Source organism: Ptychodera flava (assembly GCF_041260155.1).
Source record: "Ptychodera flava strain L36383 chromosome 3 unlocalized genomic scaffold, AS_Pfla_20210202 Scaffold_27__1_contigs__length_13241970_pilon, whole genome shotgun sequence".
NCBI classification, from domain to species: domain Eukaryota; kingdom Metazoa; phylum Hemichordata; class Enteropneusta; family Ptychoderidae; genus Ptychodera; species Ptychodera flava.
Window position 1 is genome coordinate 767,794 of NW_027248281.1, and position 22,131 is coordinate 789,924.

Consider the following 22,131-nt stretch of genomic DNA (forward strand, 5'->3'; position numbering starts at 1 on the left):
TATATATATATATATATATATATATATGCATATCTCAGTAACCACAAGTTCTATACCCTTCAATTTTGATAGGATATTGAACCTGTGCATACTTTGCAATAAATGCACTGTTTTTGTTTTTAGGATGAATGCCCAGTAGCACTGCATCAAATTGTATGAAATGTGGTACAGGTGATAGTCTGTCAGTGTTATAATAGCAAAAAACGTTTGGCAACATCCTGTAGATTAATTACTACTTGAATCACTTTTATAATTAGGGTGGCAGCCAAGATTGGTTTTACATTTTCACCACCATGGAACTCATTCTCGGCAATTTAGTCTAATCTGTATCGCAGTGTTTTTTAATCACAGACCCAATTAATGAACAGAACTCTATCCTTGCTGTCTGAGGACCTGTAATCAAATTACTAATTAACAAGTGGGGACTGTGTCATCAATGATGACTTGTTATCTACAATTGTTAGCTGCAAAACTTGCAACCTACAAAAAAGTACACATAATGTATATGCAACTGTCCGCCTTAGTTTACTGTTGCTGTAAATTTGGTTGGAAGTTCTTTGAAACATGTACATATGTGATGCCACGGGCTCCTTGGTATATTTAGGTTTGTGCTGGGAAGTTTCCCCTTTTGTCTATGATACTGCAATACTTGTATCACAACACATTTGAAAATCAGAGAACTTGTTAAAATTTTCATTTTAGGAAACTGCTGAAGTTATTTTACAAGTTTTGTGACCTTTCAAAGATATTTGTGAATTTTGCAAAGTATAGTAAAATAACAAGAAATTTTCATCACCACAGAAAAATCCTGGAACAATACGTAACCCGGAAGAAGATAAAGGGCAAGAGTACTTGCAAATGGATTTACAAGTTGACATTAAAGAGTCTCGAAAATTCAGTAAGCACATCTACAATGCCTGTGTAGAAGCACAAGATTCAACCTACATCAGAGAAAGTGATTTACGAGCCCTATCTAAAGGTACTGTACAGAAAGATCAGAGAGTATTTACACTTCTCTGTCATACTCTATATTGGAAGTGAAGGGCTGTAAGAGTATCAGAAAAGCTTAAACTAAATGTTTGAGGCATGTACAGATACCATAAATCCTTATCTAGACCATAAACCAAAAAAAAACATAAAGAGCAAATTGCAACTGGTCCATGTGTTTTATACGTCTGGCTATCTGTTCACATGAAAATTTAAAATCAGTGTGTATCAGTAGAAATTTAGTGTGAAGATCCAGTGTTGATCAGAACAATAGTACCAAGCCATAATCTAGTAGTGAGTCATAAATTCCATACTGACAAATAACAAACACAAACAGCACAGCACAGTGCACTAGTGGCAATTGCAACAAATTGTATCAATCTACTACAAGATATTCTTGCTGGTGGTAATGTTCTGCCACATTTTAATTCTTAGAGGTATCAATAAAACAAATGCAACTTTGTTTTATTCTCAATTAAGACACACTAAGAATTACAGCCATTACATCTATGCACTGCATTGTTATTGTGCACAATTAAATTTTATTCTGGACTGACATCCATTTGTACACAATAACATTAAAGCACTTTACATGTGTACCGTACATGTTGTGTTCACAAGTTGAATATTGGCCATTTCAACAAACTTTCAAGAGTAGAGTATGATATCGTAGTTGATACACTAAACATTTTAATTCTGTAAAAAATCAACAATAGTTACAGCCACTGTCACATCTGAGGATCTGAATCTGAGGATCTGAATCTGAGGATCTGAATCAGGGGATCTGAATCTGAGGATCTGAAAAGTCAACTCTACCATGTACCAGTGTTGTCCATAAAGTCGATTAGAATTAAAAATTACTGATTTTTTTTGGTGATTTTGAAGATTGATTTTTTTATCTTTTTAATTCTGCCATTCCTACAAATTCTTTGACCGGGAATCTCTGGTAAACCGAGAACTGATTTTTTACCAGGTACGAAATGTATTTTCATTGCTGGATTGTTGAATATTGTTACTAAGATACTGGTGATGCAAAAAATTTCTTAAAAATATCAGTGTCCAATGTCAGTTTTAATCTGTCTTTAATACTTAGTGCAAAACAAATTGAAACACCTCGCAAAATGCACTATATTGCACCATCGCACACATCCATTTCTCAAAATTTTCTGTGCAAGCTGTGTTAGCGCTGGGTTTTGAAAGCTGTTAGCCACTGTGGCGAATAGTTTCAAATTTTTATAAGCCACAAACAAATTTTATTAGCCACACATTTTTACGAAAACAAAGCTTTCTATAATGCTATAATCTCCAATGTCGGTTGCATGCACAAGAATAAACTATCTACACATCAACCTTGTATCCAATTGAGACTTCATTTTAACACTGGAAATTGCTTGATTCTGGACCGCAATGCAAATTGACAGCAACACGCAATGTTGAGACCACGATTACAATGAACTGCAACACGGAAGGTTGGGACCGTGATGCAAATCAACAGCATGACAGCAACACTGAACGTTCGGACTGCGATTAAAATAGAAGTTTGGTTACACATAATTACGTTCCATCAGTACACATAGCGTCTTTGTCACGTCATACAAGACGTCGCGTACATGTGGCACAGACGTTCGGTACTTCATCAAACAACACTTCTACACGTAGTCTTAATTTCATGTAGTAATTTTTAGATTTTCTTGGTGATTTGTGGGAATTTAGACAGGAAATCTCGTTAAGTATGAGCATCATTGTAAATTAGCAAACATCTTTGAATATCAGAAATTTCCGTAGAGTTCACCTGTACAAGACGTACGTGCTATGATTTCCTGACATAAATGAAATGTTGTCGTCTAATTCAACTTTTTAGCTGAAGCTGTCACACAGATTTCCCTAAACCACATAAATAACTGTATTACAGAAAATCAGTAAATTTAATGCGAGGATACAACGAGCTTGAATAGTCCTCGCATAGAGAAATTAATTGTTTCTTAAAACTTAGACGAATTTCGTATGTTTCTGAAAAACAATACTGCAAAATCAACCAAAAAATCACAACTGACCACTGTGTGCCTTCAGACGTACACGTAATTAGATTATAACCTCTCTAATGAACAACAACACGGAACGTCAAGACCGCGATGCAAATCGACAACAACATAGAATGCATCGTTAGGATGGCGATTTTATAGCTCTGTGGTGGGAGGCCGTATAACACCGGTAACACACAGCCTTGCCATGCAGAGCTAGCGATTTTAATGAACATCAATACGGGACCATGAGGTCCGCGATGCAAATCGACCACCATTAAAATAAGACCTCGATTAAAATTTGCAACACGGAACGTCTAGACCACGATGCAAATAAATTTCAACACCGAACTTGTGACCACGATTAAAATGCATATGTCTGCTGTAGTTTCAATTCTCGCGAGTGTTCGCTTTGCTTCCTGTACACATGATGGTACACTGGACAAATTTATCGCGAGACTAGGGCTCGATTGCGGCTGCCTGCATTTCCAATTCTTGCGATAGTCATTTATGTGCATGCTGTACCCTATACAAATTGACCTCAAATCTGTCGCGAGACTTGGCTCGATTGCAATGGCGTACGTCGGAGAGAACAATACGGAAGTAGATATAGTTTTTTCGCGAATCGCCGAAGAATAAGCGCAGATCAACAAAAGATTAAAAAAAAACACGTTTTTGCTTATTCTGCGGAATTTTTTCAACAAAAATCACTTTCGCCACTGTGGCGAATTAGGATTGATTTTTCTTCGCCACTGCTGATTTCGATTCGCATTTGAGAACGTGGCGAATGGGCAGCGCGAACACAGGCAAGAGGGGGACACCCCTCTCATGCTGTCCCCCCTGGAGTGTCCTATGTCATTTTCAAATAGTTTTATCTAGTGCAAACAAACTGAAATGCCTCTCAGATTGCACCAGATTGCATCATTGTACACATTAAGGCTCTAAAATTTTCTATGCAAGAGGGGGCACATCTCGCACTTTCCCCCTCTGCCCCTGCATGTTTTCCCCCTGCGCTTTCAAATTTTCTGCTGAGAGATACCCAGGTGAAAACCCTGTGCTATAATATTTCTGTGATGTCCAAAGAAAGTTTTTTTGAATATTGAAAGATATGGAATTGATTATTGTTACGTAAGAGAAAACAAACAAAAGGTGAACTCAGCAGTTTCCGTATAAAATGAAATTTATTATGAAAAATAAAACTAATTGATAAGTCAGGGATAGAATACAAACTGTAAAAGTGTACAGACTACTTATCTCAGCTGGGACGGCAAAGCGCCAGTCTTAGAGTTGTAACAGTCAGTCGGATGAATGAACAGTCCTTTGGCTTGCAGGCGTGAAGTTACACAAAGTCCATAGTATAAATCCAGCATGGCAGTGAAGGTCTTGAAAAGTCTTGAAGTTAATACTGCTGGAGTTTCCAAAGACTTGAAGTAACACACAAGAGAAACGATACCAAAATGTCTGACTGCAAGCCATGCTGGCCCCTATTTATACTTATGTGCTTATATAGAAGCATATGAGAAGAATCTAGAACTTTTATTGACATGCTAATTATCTCTCTTACTCAACTCATTAAATTTCCAGAAGATTTCTAACATGACTAATTGAATTCAAGGTTGTGAGGTCTTGAAGGGCAATGACCTTGAGAATGTTTTAGACTAATTAAAGACGGGTCATGAGTGTTGGGGGAAAATGACCTACATAGCATTACATTTTGCTATTTTTTTCATAGGTTACAACTACAAGACATGCACATATATGATGTAGGGTCCATGAAAGTCTCACATTGAATTTGTTTATTTATTTCAGGTAACAACTATACATACAATACTCTAGTGAGTGCAACGCGGCCACTACCTTCAATGCAATATGCCAACTGCCATGATGTTACCAATGCCTGGAAACCTTGTAACTGTCATTTTGAGATTTGCATTGGATGGTATCCTTGTGGACTGAAATACTGTAAAGGCAGAGACTCAGTTGGCAAAGTTGTTAGTTACAGATGTGGTATTAAAACCTGCAGAAAATGTAGAATATTTGAGTTATTTGTGAAACAAAAGCAGTTATGTTTATGGGATGAGCCTTAGTTAATCCTTGTATTGAATAATGTAATTTTCCACTTTGCAATGAAACTGAAAGGTGTTTTTAGCTTCTACAGACTACAGTCTATAGAAACTATTGGGACGGGTATCCGTCCGGCGTCAGTCTGTATGTATGTATGTATGTCCATTTGTGAGGCGTTCGTCCACTCAAATATCTTGAGAACTGCTGTACTTACTGATTTGATATTTGTTCTGTAGAAAGATGATTTTGAGAAACTAAGTTTTTAATTTTTTGATATTGTCAAAAAAATGCAAATAAGCGCCAAAAAAGGCGTTTTTGGTAAAAATCTCCTCTTCATAACCGCTGGTCATACAGCTTTGTTATTTGGTATACAGGTCCCTAGGGATAACCCAACTTAGATTTGTTCAAATTGTGATTGAGGAGGTACCGTGGACCAGTGGTTAGGGTAACGGACTCACTGTCGGAGGATGGTGAGTTCGAGACCCGGTTCAAGTCAATCCAGAGTAGTGGATTCACTGTCGGAGGACAATGAATTTGAGACTCTAGCACGGTGTTGTGCCCCTGAGCAAGGCACTTTACTCCTCTGTGCTCCATTGGGGTAGTGGGTTATGGGTACCTTATCCTGTAAATCGGCTAGTATCCCTTGGATGATGGACTAAATAAAAAAAAATCTGTATCTTTAAGAAATTTTTTTGTCATTTTTGGTCTAAAATTTATTCCATCAAAACCACTTGTTTGACAGCTTTTAAATTTGGTAGACAGGCTCATAGGGATGACCAAGCTTAGATTTATTCAAATTGTCATGAAATATGCAAGTTTGTATTTTTAAGGAAATCTTTCTTCATTTTTGGTCAAAACTTTATTTCATCAAAACCTTTTGTTTGATAGCTTTGATATTTGGTATACAGGTTCATAAAGATGATCAAAATATGATATATTCAAATTATAATTTTTGGGGCAATTTTTGCCCTTTATGGTAAGAAAATATTTCTCAAAAAGACTTATCCTATAGCTTTGATATTTGGTATACAGGTTCCCACAGATGAACTAAATATGATATATTGAACTAATGACACCTTTAAGATCTTCAAAATTGCTGATCAGACAGATTGGTATGCAAGTAGGTCCATAGTTCAAATTTTGGAAAATTTGGCATTTTTGGTCAAAATTTTTGTTTCCACATATTTCTCAGAAGTTATTGTCTGATATTGTTGACATTTATGAATAATTCAAAAAGTTCTTTTATCTAGCATATTCACATAGTCTAACAGCTTCTCTGAAACGCTTCTCCAATGGGCTTCAAATTTTTATGCACAACGGTAGTTCAACCATCCAAACCACAAAAAATATCTCCAGCATGTTCTGAAATTTGCTTCAAATATTCATATATGTGCCGTGTTCATCATTATTCCTTCATTTAAAAAACCAGTCACACTTTTTACATCAATTGTTTTCATTACTACAAATGGCAATATCAGCCCCTTATAGTTGCTTTTGCATCAAATGTATGATTGTATATTTTATGTATATTTTATGTTAGAGGCTGATGGCTAGGAAATTATGGACCTACAAGCCAGTTTCCTCCTGGCTACCATTTCTAGTCTGAGTACATATTATCTAATATTATACTATGTACGTCTTCAAGTCTATAGTAGCTACTGGGACATTGGCCCTATGTTTAAAAACAGCACCCTCACATTGGCATTTTGAATACCGTATATGGGCATATTTAGATAACAGGTGACTGTATACCTATAATTTTTGTTAGCTCATATTTGGTTTTATATATAAATACCAAAAAGAGCTTATATGATGAGTCTGAGTGGCGTCTGTATGTCTGTATATTTGTGGGTATGTGCGGATGTATGTCCGTCACACACAAAGGCTCCCATACCACCAAAGCTACCGTCTCAGTATTTGGTGTACATGTAGATGTAGGGGTTGAGATGTGAATTTGTTCAAATGAACACATCAGTGTCAAAAATGTGCAAATGAGGTAAGAAAAAGTGAAATCCTGCAAGTGTGCAGGAGTGGTGGCAGTGAACTGAATCAGACCACACATCTGAATAAAAGGATTTTGACCTTTAACCTATTTGTATGCAGGGTACCTATTATGTTTGAGAGTGGTAGCAGTAACTGAAACAGCTAATTGGTCATTTCCTGTCATTGTTTATGAACTGTGACATATTAACAGATCTGCTGAAATCATGGATGTCTATTTTTGTACATCCATGGTTGAAAGATTCTCTGCTATGCATGTTGCTAAAGTTGACCTTCAGTACCTAAAGTTTCAGACCTTATTTACATTTGTCATTCTTAATTTTCTGGTTTAAATATTTCTTGTTGTTTTTCTGGTTGTACTGTGCAGCAATTGTCATAACATCAACGTATAATTTTCCTGCACTGAACAGATAGAAATAACACTTATTGTTGATCTTTGGTATGTACCAATTCTGATCAAATTTGAGCGACACCGTATAATTGCGGTATTTTTAATATATTTAGTCTTAGTGCCTTGACATACCCAAACAGATTACAGTCACTTGTTACTCTTGCACCGAAGTGTAAGAACTTTCCACCAAAATGGTTATGATATTACTTATATTGATATTACAAAAGAACGCTGTGACCATTTGGATGTCAATAAACCAATTTCACAATTTTATGCTCTGCTTCTTTCATTGATTAGAGTTACTGTTGTATTAGGGAGCTCAAGCTTCTACGTGGGCAAAGTTCCTGTCAATAGCGGGCAGCATCCTGAATTACATCCCTGGCCTCAGATAAATCAGACTCATCAGAACATTCTTGTTCATTACCATAGCGTGACCCAGAAAGTTTAAAAGTCACCTTCACTATCTCGTCCATCATCTTTTCTTCTGTTGCATGCTTTTGCTTATGCTTCTGACAATGCCACTCCATGCTATAGGTGTGCCCATGGTTCATATGCATTGAAGATGTGCCCATGGTTCCTATACATTGAAGATGTGTTCCTATGCATTAAAGATGGGCCCATGCTTCCTATACATTAAAGATGTGCCCATGGTTCCTATGCATTGAAGATGTGCCCATGGTTCCTATACATTGAAGATGTATTCCTATGCATTAAAGATGGGCCCATGCTTCCTATGCATTGAAGATGTGCCCATGGTTCCTATGCATTGAAGATGTGCCCATGGTTCCTATACATTAAAGATGGGCCCATGCTTCCTATCCATTGAAGATGTGCCCATGGTTCCTATACATTGAAGATGTGCCCATGGTTCCTATGCATTGAAGATGTGCCCATGGTTCCTATACATTAAAGATGGGCCCATGGTTCCTATCCATTGAAGATGTGCCCATGGTTCCTATACATTGAAGATGTGCCCATGGTTCCTATACATTGAAGATGTATTCCTATGCATTAAAGATGGGCCCATGGTTCCTATCCATTGAAGATCTGCCCATGGTTCCTATACATTGAAGATGTATTCCTATGCATTAAAGATGGGCCCATGGTTCCTATGCATTGAAGATGTGCCCATGGTTCCTATGCATTGAAGATGTGTTCCCATGCATTGAAGATGGGCCAATGGTTCCTATGCATTGAAGATGTGCCCATGGTTCCTATGCATTGAAGATGGGCCCATGCACATTATTCTGAATGGCAATGATTTACATAATTTCTTTGTACTTGTCCGAAAATCATGGTCAGTAATCCTTGACTGTTAAGATAGAAAAATTAATGTAGCTGATATTTTACATTTTTTATATTTCAGGCAGTTCCCAAACATAATAAGACCCAATACTTTTCAGCAAAAGAAAGACCACATTTCAGAGGTGCAAAATGTGAAATAAAAAAAGATTGCTGAAGTTGACCAATGAACCTGAGTCAGTAAAACATCAATTCTATAAGTGTCAGTTACAGAAATTGTTTAGCTACCCCTCTCGAAATAAATGCATTACAACAATAACATATCTTGCAGGAAACTTCATCAATGCAATGACACAACAGATATATAGTTTCTCGATGTTTGGATGGTGTGAATTTCAGTGATCAAAGTGTAAAACCAGACAATATTGTGAATGTTTATTTCGAAAAGGCAAAGCTAAATGATCTTTCAATTTTTTGCTCAAGTGTTCACACACGTGAGCATATGTCGCAGCGATGTCTGTCTGTCTGTCTGTCTGTCTGTTGGTCCGATATCTCAAAAACGGCTGATCAGATCAGAATCAAATCTGGTAAATATATTCAGTTAGCAAATGGCAAGAACTGATTAGTTTTTGGTGGGTGTGGCTTGCATACTTTTTGCTCATTTGCATAATTAATGATTTTAGAAAAAACAGATATACATTAAAAACGACTGCACACAATTTGGCGAGATTTGCTAAAAATGTTGATCACACCAAAATATATCAGTAGTGGGAACCATTAAGGGGTGACATGAAAGATAGTTGCTATTTTGCATATTAAATGAATTTTTTGCTCATGTGTTCACACACGTGAGCATATGTCGCAGCAATGTCTGTCTGTCTGTCTGTCTGTCCGTGTGTCTGTCTGTCTGTCTGTTGGTCCGATATCTCAAAAACGGCTGGTCAGATGAGAATCAAATCTGGTACATAGATTCAGTTAGCAAATGGCAAGAACTGATCAGTTTTTGGTGGGTGTGACTTGCATACTTTTTGCTCATTTGCAAATTAATGATTTTAAGAAAAACGGATATACATTAAAAACAACTGCACACAATTTGATGAGATTTGCTACAAATGTTGATCACATCAAGATATATCAGCAGTGGGAACCATTAAGGGGTGACATGAAAGACAGTTGGTTATTTGCATATTAAATGAATTTTCCTAATTAGGTATACATGTCTGATTTGACTTGATCAAAATCGACCAAACTTGGTATGTATATTAAAGATATTATGATTAAACATTATTGAAAGTCATTAAGCGTTTTAACTGCAGCCAATTCCTAATTTGCATATTTAATGAACTTTGCTAATTAGGGGTATATATTTGAATTGACCGGACCAAAGTCGATGAAACTTTCTACATGTATTGAAGCTACTATGATACAACATTTTTGAAAGTCGTTAGGCATTTTTACTTCAGCCAATTCTGAATTTGCATATTTAATAAACTTTCCCAATTAGGGATATATATCTGAATTAAGTTGATTGTAGTTGTTGAAACTTGCTACATACATCAAAGATACTGAGATATAACATTATTGAAAGTCAAAAGACATTCTTACTCCAGCCAATTCCTAATTTGCATATTAAATGAATTTTCATAATTAGGGGTATTTATCTGAATTGACTTGATCAAAATTGATGAAACTTGCTATGTATATTAAAGACACTATAATACAATATTATTGAAAGTCATTAAGCATTTTCTCTTCAGCCAATTCCTAATTTGTATATTTCATGAACTTTCCTAATTAAAGATGTATATCTGAATTGACTTGACCAGAGTTGACAAAACTTGCTACATATATTGCAGATACCATGATACAACATTATTGAAAATCATTAAGCATTTTTACTCTAGCCAATTCCTTATTAGGGATATATACTGGGATTTACTTGATCAAAGTTGGCAAAACCTGCTATGTACATTGATGAGTATACCAGGTTAAAACAATGTCAAAAGTCATTTCACATTTTCATGTCAGCTAATTTATAATTTGCATATCTAATGAGCTTTCACAGCTCTGCATATATGGCTTGAAGGACTTGGCCAACGGTAATTACTCTTGCTATATAAAGTGGTGATACAATGACAGCAGTCAAAGAACTTTAATATTTTTATTTCAGCTAATTACATATTTGTATACTTCATGACCTTTTAGAATTGATCGGCGGTGAATATTGTTCATTATGCTGATCATAATAATTTCAGTGAAGTTGCAAACATGTGGCAAAGGTTCAAATTTACACATAACTGCAATATATAATGAAACACGTGAGCATTTTCAGTTCATATCTGGTCCTAATTAGGGATGTATATCTGATTTGACTGGATCAAAATTGACCAAACGTGGTATGTATATTAAAGATACTATAATTTAACATTCTTGAAAGTCATCAAGCATTTAAATTCACCCAATTCCTAATTTGCATATTTAATGAACTTTGCTAATAAGGGATATATATTTGAATTGACTGGACTAAAGTTGATGAAACTTGCTACATGTATTGAAGCTACAATGATACAACATCCTTGAAAGTCATTATGCATTTTTACTGCAGTCAATTCCGAATTTGTATATTTGATGAATTTTTCTAATTAGGGATATATATCTGAATTAACTTGATTGTAGATGTTGAAACTTGCTATATACATCAAAGATACTGTGATATAACATTATTGAAAGTCAAAAGACATTTTTACTTCAGCCAATTCCTAATTTGCATATAAAATGAATTTTCATAATTAGGGATATATATCTGAACTGACTTGATCAAAAGTGATGAAACTTGCTATGTACATTAATGACACTATAATACAATATTATTGAAAGTCATTAAGCATTTTCTCTTCAGCCAATTCGTAATTTGCATATTTAATAAACTTTCCTAATTAGGGATATATATCTAAATTGACCGGACCAAAGTTAATGAACCTTGCTATATACATTAAATATACTATGATACAACATTATTGAAAGTCATTAAGCATTTTTTCTTCAGCCAATTCCTAGTTTGCATATTCAATGATCTTTTCTAATTACGGATATATACTGGGATTTACTTGATCAAAGTTGGCAAAACATGCTATGTACATTGACGATTATACCAGGTTAAAACAATATCGAAAGTCATTTCACAGTTTTATGTCGGCTGTAATTTAAATTTATAATTTACATATCTCATGAGCTTTCACAGTTCCACATATATGGCCTGAAGGACTTGGCCAAAGGTAATTACAGTTGCTATATAAGTGGTGATACAATGACCGAAGTCAAAGAACTTAAATATTTTTATTTCAGCTAATTACATATTTGTATACTTCATGAACTTTTAGAATTAATCGGCAGTGAATATTGTTCATTATACTGATCATACCGGTATTACTTTCAATGAAGTTGCAAACATGTGGCAAAGGTTCAAATTTACATATAATGCAATATATAATGAAACACGTGAGCATTTTCAGTTCATATCTGGTGAATGTGTGAACTTGAATTGTATGGCGAGAGGTGAAAATAGCTGTTCAATGGGCACAGTTGACCCAGAATTGGTCCATTTCACAAATTTCTGCTTTTTTTAGCTCCACTGTCTGTGACACAGAGCCTATCAAATGGGTGGTTATCCGTCGTCCTCTGTCATCTGTTGTCCATCAACTTTTTACATTCCAAGCTTCTTGAAAACCACAAGTCATATTCTTTTAATATTTGGTTTTTAAGACCCCAGGAATGACTCTAGTCAGATTTGTGGAAATTGTAATGAAATATCGAAATTTGAAATTTTTAGGCTACATTTGCTATATTTAGTAGGAAATCTTCTCCTTAACTGCTTTTCAGACAATATATGGTATAAACATGTACGGTAGGTCCCCAGGGGTGACTGAAATCAGATTGGTTAAGTAGTGATGAAATATCAAGACTTGTATTTTGTAGCATTTTGTGCCATTTTTAGCTACTATAGACTATAGTCTATAGAATCTATTGGGATGGGTATCCGTCTTCCGTCCGGCATCAGTCTGTATGTATGTATGTATGTATGTATGTATGTATGTATGTATGTCCGTTTGTGAGGCGTCCACCCACTCAAATATTTTGAGAACCACAGTACTTACTGATTTGATATTTGTTCTGTAGATAAAAAATATGATTTTGAGAAACTGTTTTTATAATTTTTAGCTCATATTTGGTTTTATATATAAATACCAAAAAGAGCTTATATGATGAGTCGGTGGCGTCTGTATGTCTGTATGTATGTGGGTATGTATGTGCGGATGTATGTCCGTCACACACAAAGGCTCCCATACCGCCAAAGCTATCATCTCAGTATTTTGGTGTACAGGTAGATGCAGGGGTTGAGATGTGACGTTGTTCAAATAAACATGTCAGTGTCAAAAATGTGCTAATGAGGTAAGAAAAAGGGAAATCCTGCAAATGTGCAGGAGTGATGGCATGCCAGTAAGAAACAGGCCAACTCCACTGACCTTGAGCCATTTCTTGTCATCGTTAATGAACTGTTACATATTAACAGACCTGCTCAAACCATAGATAGTAGAGGGGGGAAGACTGTCTATGCTCAAACTAAGAGGGGCTTGTCTCTGCTATGCATGTTGCTAAAGTTGACCTCCAGTACCTAAAGTTTCAGACCTTATTTACTTTTTTCATTCTTGTTTCTCTGGTTTAAATATTTCTTGTTGTTTTCCTGGGTGTACTGTGCAGAAATCATTGTCATAACATCAACGTAGAATTTTCCTCCACTGAACAGATAGAAACAACATTTATTGTTGATCATTGGTACCCATACTGGTATATACCAATTCTGATTAAATTTGAGCGACACCGTATAATTTCGGTATTTTTTATATTGTTGAAAATATGCAAATTGGCTCCAAAAAAGGTGTTTTTGGTAAAAAATCTTCATAACCGCTGGTCAGACAGCTTTGTTATTTGATCCCTAGCAATGACCAAACTTAGATTTGTTTAAATTGTGATGAAATATGCAAATCTGTATTTTCAAGGAATTTTTTTGTCATTTTTGGTCAAAATTTTATTTCATCAAAACCACTCGTCTGACAGCTTTGATATTTAGTATACAGGTTCCTACAAATGAACTAAATATGATATATTGGATCGTATCACAAAACAAATCAATGCGCATGTGTATGACATTGGTCAATGTCCTTGTACCAACTTTGAATAAAATCGGTTGAAACATGCCTGAGTTATGGCTCTGTACATCGTAATAAAATGGCCGCCTGGCAACCATATTGGATCGTATCAAAAAACGAATCGACGCGCATCTGCATGACATATGAAGTAATCCTTGTACCGAGTTTGAATGAAATCGCTCAAGGCATATCTGGGATATCTGCGTGAACAGACGGACGCACTGACGGACGGACATAACCAAACCTATAAGTACCCCCGGACGGTGTCCGTGGGGACTAACAAGCGACCTAACAATTGACAGAGCTCTGATGTGTTATGTAGAGAATAACTTTTTGAACTTTTTGTGATACATGTATTGATGAAGAAGGTGAATATCTTTGATAGCTCATTTCTGGATGGCCTGACCAAAAATGGCAAAATTAGCTGCAAAGATACAAAATTGATGATTTCATCATAATCTCAATATATTGCATTTAGATAATGCCTAGGAACCTATATATCAAATATCAAAGCTATCACATGAGTAACTTTTGAGAAACAAATATTTTGACCAAAAATTGCAAAAATCGACCCATAAATACAAAAATTGAAGATTTCATCAAATTTCAATATACCACACTAAAACAACCCCTAGGAACCTGTACACCAAATATCAAAGGTATCAGATAAGTAGTTTTTGAGAAACATATTTTTTGACCAAAAATGGCAAAAATTGCACCAAAAATACGAAATTGTAGATTTTGTCATGTCTGTGCAGCAGTGGACAACAGGCCCAAGCCGGGCCCAAACCATGCAGCTACAGCCGCTCGGTTAAGCTAGCGGACATGTACAGTAATATCACGTACCGTTATTCTTTATTGAATAATCAAATCATGTAGACATTCTACACATTGATGACTATGCTGCGCGTTCGCCGGGCCCAAGCCAGGTACCCATAGCCACTTGGTATAGTGCCAGTCAACATGTAGGCCTATAGGCCTACACTAATATCACGTACGGTGATTCTTTTATTGAATAATCAAGTCTATAGACATTCTACATATTAAATACGATTATTATCCCAGCAATGTGCCAAGCGCCTGTGGATGTCGGTATCTATTTCATGTTAAGATCAGACTCTTATACGGAAAATTGAGAAAGTCAAAGTTCGGCCAATGCGACACTAGTAACACTGGATGTAATTTCCATGTACACGAATACACCACATAATGAGGCAATTGAATCAGTCGGCAGAGCATTAAATCAGGAAAGATCATCAAACAATTACATAATCAAGTAACCACCAACGAAATACATGATAGCTCTGCTAGAAATAATCTTAATAAACAACACATTCGAATTCAACGATGAATTCTACCGGCAAATATGGGGATGCTCGTTAGGGGTCGCCTTCTTCACATTTCACGAGCCAGAATGAGAATAATACAGAAACACAAACAACAAATACCGTCCTGGCTGAGGTTCAGGGACAATGTTTTTCTGATTTTGATCGAAACACAACACGAACTCAATGAATTCATATCAAACATCAACAAAATGCATCCTACTTTCAAATTTTCGTTTGAAAACTCCTCTCAAGATTTAGACCTATCTACAAAGGTCGCCGATACAACAAAGAGAATATTCTCGACATCAAGACACACACAAAAGCAACAGATACTTTCCAGTTCTTACAAGGAAACTCATGCCATCCGGAGCCGGCAGCAACATTCAGAGGTCTGATTAAAGGTGAAACATTACGTTACATCAGAACATGTAACAACGAAACCGATTTTACACAGAAAGTCACACAATTTAGTGAAAAGAAAATTAGTGAAAAATTACAAGACCGACAATATAAAAAAAATGAAATAGAACGCATTATCAGAGAGACAGATCATAAAAGCAGGAAAAGACTGCTTGAAGAACAAAAAGAAAGAAATAACGCCACCAACAATACAATAATCTTCATAACAACGTATAGCCCGTACATCGAAACGACAAAAATCAAGCAAGCCCTGACAGAAAACTGGAGTGATCTTGAAAAAGACGAAACAGTGAAAAAACTGTTCCACAACCAACCAATAATCGCATATAGAAGGAACAGAAATATAGGCGACACACTTATAAGCGCCAGACTTCACAAAAACTACAATAGCTCAAACTCAGGTTCAAACGAACCTACACAAACACAATAAGATCAAACAGTAGACATTCTAGCTTCCCTACCAAACGTAAGTGGAACAACATATTACCAAATAAAAGCAATCAACCATTCAACACGTCTCACCAATCAAAAATGAATTTTAAGCGACTGATGAAGAAAACTCTGTTTTCGAAGCGTAGCGCCAAAGGATCGTAGTGTCACAGTAGTCTCGCTCTAGTGCGGTTTAACACAAGACACGTAGATTACGGGTACGTCTCGCCATGGCCAAGCAACATTTTACATACTAGAAAACAGCCAAACATGATAAACACTTATATTATACACAATATCATACACAAAACTCAAACAACCCAAATATGAACGATGTGTGGGGTTGCTTTCCCTTTACTACCAGTTGCTTTCCCTTTACTACCTACAACTCATCGTAAAATGGCATCGTTTTTCTAGCTCTGCTACCACGACGGTTGTTGTCGAACACGGACTTGAACTGAGCTCACAACCGTTTGATTTTGTTGTGGCATTGTTCCGCTGTCCCCTCGAGTCCCTTCTCCCTGGCCTTGGCAGCGACGACTTCATACACTTGCCGATCCCTCGACGTGCCGTCCATCATACAGATTCGTCTCTCCAGATTGAAATTAGGGACTGGTCAGTTTCTTCGACCTGGGGGGTGGGGGGTGGGGGGTGGATTATCTTTTGCCAACGTCAAAAAGTGGCTGACCCCCCTATTCCAAATTTTGAAAACAGGGTGACCCCCCTATTCCAAATTTTGAAAACAGGGTGACCCCCCCCCACCGCACGCGACAACTGTAATATGTAATAATATAATACTGTAATATATATATATATATATATATATATATATATATATATATATATACATATGTAATATTATATATATATACCGGTATATATATATATATATAATATTTTACATACATTTATATTTTAACAGTCATTCTGTGTTTTAATGAAATTGTTGGCATGTCAGTTGTAAGATAGGAATTTCAAAGTGTCAATCTTAAAGTTTGAATACAGTACATTTTGAATAAGCTGTGAATGTATTTCACACTTTCTATGCTTAACCAGATGTACTGAACTGTTGTACAGAAATGGATGTCAATCATTAATATCAAACAGGAAAAAGCAGTAAATCAAAAACTTTGATGGGTGTTAAGACTTGCCAGCCATCCAATTAAATTTCCTGAGGAACCATAGAGAGGCATTTTAGCCAAATTTGATGTCTGCAGAGTCTGAGATGACCTTTTCTTGTAACATTGATATTTGTGCATGTTGCTTTCTCATACTTAATTCTCATAGAGAGAACAGAAAAGTATCAGGAATTTGTCATGCTTTTCATATGAAATGCAGATTTCATAATAGTACACTTTCACTTGGCAAACATCAAGATATCTCTGGCATATTTTTCTGATTTATTAAAGTATGGCGCCCGAAGGGCTCGGAGAAAAATATGAAACATCCTGATATCTCTGATATATATGTCTTGTATATTAAAGTAATACACAGGAAGGGTGTGCTGAAAAATGTCTGATATATTAAAGTAATGCGCTTGAAGAGCATGCTGAAAAATATTGAACATACATATATCTCTGATATATGTATGCCTGATATGTTAAAGTTGGGCTTGCTGAAAAATATGTCTGATTATTAAAGTTTCGCGCCCAAAGGGCGCGCCGAAAAATGCAACTGGATGAAATTTGTGGCTGACACGATGCATTTTAGGCAATGATGAGCCTGTGTCGAAATTCAAAAAACACACTGACCCCCCCCCCCCTATTGGGCATTTCAAAAACATGGTGACCCCCAATCACCAAAGTCAAAAACAGGGTGACCCCCCCTATCACCAAAGTCAAAAACAGGGTGACCCCCCCCCCATGAATCCACCGCCCCCCCCCCCCGGCCGAAGAAACTGACCAGTCCCTTAGTAGCCTGATCTCTTTCTGTTACCAATTGTTGCCGCGATCGCGAGAGCTTCTTACTGAGATGTTCTTACTTGAACACCGCACATGTGGTAATGACCGAACCGAGGACAGGATATACACTTGTAAATAGGCCATCGTTTAGTACGGAGCACCGAACCTGGACCAGCCCTCTGACACCGAATTAATTTAGTTCTTTGTTAGTTCGGTGTTGTCTGTTCACACGTCCAACTGACACAGGTTTAAATTTATTCCGGTGTCAACTCCGGACTTAATTAACGCGTGTAATATACTAAATTAGAGTAAGTGTTGAACAAACCGCTCAATTAGGGTTTTTGTACTGTTATGGTCGTACCTCGCCGGTCTGGGGAGTATACTCACTGCTGAGAGGTACTTCGAGATCTTTGACAGAGTAGAGACTCACAGAGTTGTTGGATATAAATGATGGTGGTTTATTACTGAAGTGTAAAGTTTACACATCAGAATGCCCAGCTACCTCCGACTGACGATAGTGGGTGATTATCCCTTTTTTAAAAGAAATTGTAGCATCCTAATTAGATTGATTTAGTTAAGCCTCCAATCGCTAATCGACTAGTATTTCTTGATTGGTTCAAATAATTAAAATATTCTTCCCTTCAAGAAATACATTACTAAACTTTCTCTGATTTGGCATCGATCATATAAAATGTAACATAATCTGCATAAGTGACATCATCATTATACAACATTTCCCTTATGTAATCGTCCCAGGGTCCTGTCTGGAATTTAGGTATTGATGATACGAATTCACTCTACTGTCTTGACAATAGATGTCACTAGTACAAGTTTCTACCTGTATCCTTGATACTTAGGTATCAATGACGCAAATACATAGAATGTCCCTGACAACGGCGTTTTAATCAAGATGAAGGAAAATTCGTAATGATCATTAACCCTTACACAGACTTGGAAAGTTCAGCCGTCTCGTTCACTGACCTTTGTACAGATTCCGAAATTACAAAAACGATATCAATAAGCCAAAGAAAATTTAGTCTGTAACAGTACAAATCGTTCAATTACATTTTGTCTTGTGCAAATCACTCAAACAGAGTTTCTATAGTATAAATAACTGAATCAGAGGTTGTCTTGGACAAATCATTCAAGCAGTGTTTCTTTTCTTCAAATCACTCAAGGGAAACTTTGCTTGAGTGATTTCTACAAAGCAAACTCTCTGAGGGATTTTTAGAAGACAGACTTTGATTGAGCGATTTGTATAAGACACTCTCTGATTGAGTGATTTGTACAAGACAATCTTTGATTGAGCAATTTGTACCTGTAAAACTCTACTTGCCATGGGTGATTTGTACAAAAAACTCTTCAAGTAATTTGTAGAAGACAAAGTCTTGTTGGATGATTTGTACAAATCATGCGCTGTTTTTGTGATTCAAACAAGAGTAAAGCTGTTTTAGTGAATTGAACGAGACAAACTGTGATTGAGTGATTTCTACAAGACATACTCCGAATGAGTGATTTGTACAAGGCATACACTTTTTTAGTAATTTAAACAAGAGTGACTCAGCTTGAGTGATTTGATCAAGAGAAACTCTGCTTGAGGGATTGTACGAAACAAACTCTTATTGAGCGATTTGTACAAGAGAAACGCTGTTTGAGTGATTTAAGCAAGGGAAACTTTGCTTGAGTGATTTCTAAAAACAAACTCTGGGGGATTTTTACAAGACAAACTCTGATTGAATGATTTGTTAAAGACAATCTCTTATTCAGTGATTTGTACAGGGCAAACTCTAGTTGAGTAATTTGTGCAATACAATCTGTTTGACTGATTTCTACAAGACAATTTCAAACTGAGCGATTTGTACCTGGAAAAAACTAATTGAGCGATTTGTACAAAAAAAACTCTTATTAAGTTATTTGTACAAGACAAACTCCGTTTGATGATTTTTGGAAACAGTTAACGTCCTGCAAGTGTATTCTATTTGCTCCATGCTTTTTCCTCCCTACCTGCCTGTAATAACTTCGGCAGTCTACCCTTTTTTGCTGAAAGCACCGTGAAGTGTCAGAGGTACGGACCATCTCCTCTTTACGGAGATTTCATGTCAGCTCGAAGAGTTTTTTGAACATTTTCGACAAAGTTCTAGAGCCAAGCTTCATGAACGGTAACTGCATTCATTCATTTGCATCACAATAACTGACAAGGCTGGGCATATTGCGATGAGTGGAGATCCTCAAGACCAGTCGAGAAGAGACCATAATGACCCCTCAGGCCAGGCGTTGTAAATACATCATATATACAATACTAAAGAAAGCTTGCAGTTTGTTGTGAGTGTCAAAGATCGATGCACAAAGCAAGAGATAGCACAATCAACGATTGGAACAACTGAAAAAAGATTTGTTGAGGATTTTTCAACTTGAGTTCAAGGCGAGCTCGAAACATGCGAACTGCGATGCGACGTCGGCATTTTGGCCTAAGCGATAAGCGCCAGATTCAGATTCTAATATGATATCTACTGTGAATTCAAAATAGGTAACCTTGTATTAGAAACATACATACAGGAGATTTAAGTAATCATTTTTTAGAAATTAGATTCACCATTTATAAATACATTATAGGAAAGTAAACTGGAAGCTCATAGGTTTAATTTTATGCCGTGGCTATTGACAGGCGCCTGTCAATAGACAAAAGTTGGCTATTGACACGCGGGACTTTTTTAGCCAAATTTTACCGGATTTTAGCGAAATAAACTTCTTCATGCTTCTCAGAATGTTTTCCTCTGCCATTTTGTTCGTAAGAATGAACAAAGTCGTTGTCTACCTTACCATCCACGGTTCTTTTAATTACAAAGGAAAAGCCGGAATATGAGGATAAGAGGTCATGGATTGGAGAGTCAGGAATTTCTCCTAAATGGCATCATCTTTTAAGAATAGTTCTGAGAATAATGTTATAAAGTAAACAAAACGTTTATTAGGTAAAAAAATCAATTTGTGGGGGCAAGGCGACTTTGCTTCCCCTGCAAACCTATTTGTCAAATATAGATCCATATTGAAAACTTTTTTGCACATTGAAAAGGGAAGACATGATATTGAAAGTGATAGCAATGTTTACTACGATGTTTTAAGCGAGAAAAATTTTTTACCAAAATGTTTTAATTTCCGGGTACAGTTTTGTCGTACCCAAGGTCATTGGCTTTACTATACCATGGAGGCAGCACACCAGTGCTGACCCGAACTGGAGGTCAAGGTTAAAATGTCGGCTCCCCGTGTTGAGACTCCTTGTATCTTTCTCTCTGGCTCTTGCCTCGCGCCGTTCTAGGTCGTGAAGTTACGCTTCGGGTGCATTTTGCTTGCTATTTTGGATTAGCTGACGAAGCTTTAGAATGTTGTCACCATGGTAATAGTCGTTTCTCAATGCAGGCATGCGGCGTTATGTCGAAAGCGACCAAGCTGTCAATGTCGCGGCCATCGGAAATCACAATGCCTGTCATGACAGTTCTCTGACGTGAACTACTAAGATTTTCCGACTTTACAATGCAAAACGGACCTCTTCATCACTAAAGGGTGGCATTGTACCAAATAAGTATCACCAATCGGCAAAAATACGCGTATGCAGGACCGTGGTTATGCTAGAGTGACACGGTGAACGCGTACGACGTACCGTGCGTGACGGTTTTCGCTAGCATTGCAAAATATTGATTTTCCGACGTATTAGAACTTATTTTGTAATTACTACATGGCAGAACAATGTGTTCTTCATTTACGTGGAAGAAGAGCAGTTTATTTCACTAAAATGTGGTGAATTATGAAGAAAAACGTCCCGCGTGTCAATAGCCAACTTTTGTCTATTGACAGGCACCTATAGTGGCTCTGCACCATTTTTCTACATTACCGATACTATAGTACATGTATGTTATGTGTGTGGAATCTGAGGCAGCCTCAGATTAAGATTCAAATTCGGAGAACTATGTAACCACTGACTAGAATGTACGAAAATGAACAAGCATTAGTCGATGGTAGGGGTGGGATATCACTTCTTTGACTAAGACAGAAGTGGATCAACGTCCTTTTTTCCCGTGGCATTGGTACAGATGCTGCCTTTGTGCAAAAAAACCCGTAACTTTTCTATCAGTAAGATAGGAGGTC

The 22,131-nt window shown here is 36.7% G+C and overlaps 1 protein-coding gene across 1 annotated transcript in view; it reads left to right on the plus strand.

Moving 5' to 3' along the window:
* The window catches only part of LOC139126529 (out at first protein-like), a 72,726-nt gene extending 64,989 nt beyond the window's left edge, over positions 1–7,737 (plus strand). The window contains exons 3-4 of the mRNA XM_070692585.1: positions 802–979; positions 4,818–7,737. Of these exons, the coding sequence (XP_070548686.1) occupies positions 802–979; positions 4,818–5,095 (456 nt within the window). The 3' untranslated portion in view covers positions 5,096–7,737. The remainder of the gene's footprint in view (positions 1–801; positions 980–4,817) is intronic.
* Positions 7,738–22,131: the final 14,394 nt, after the last annotated feature.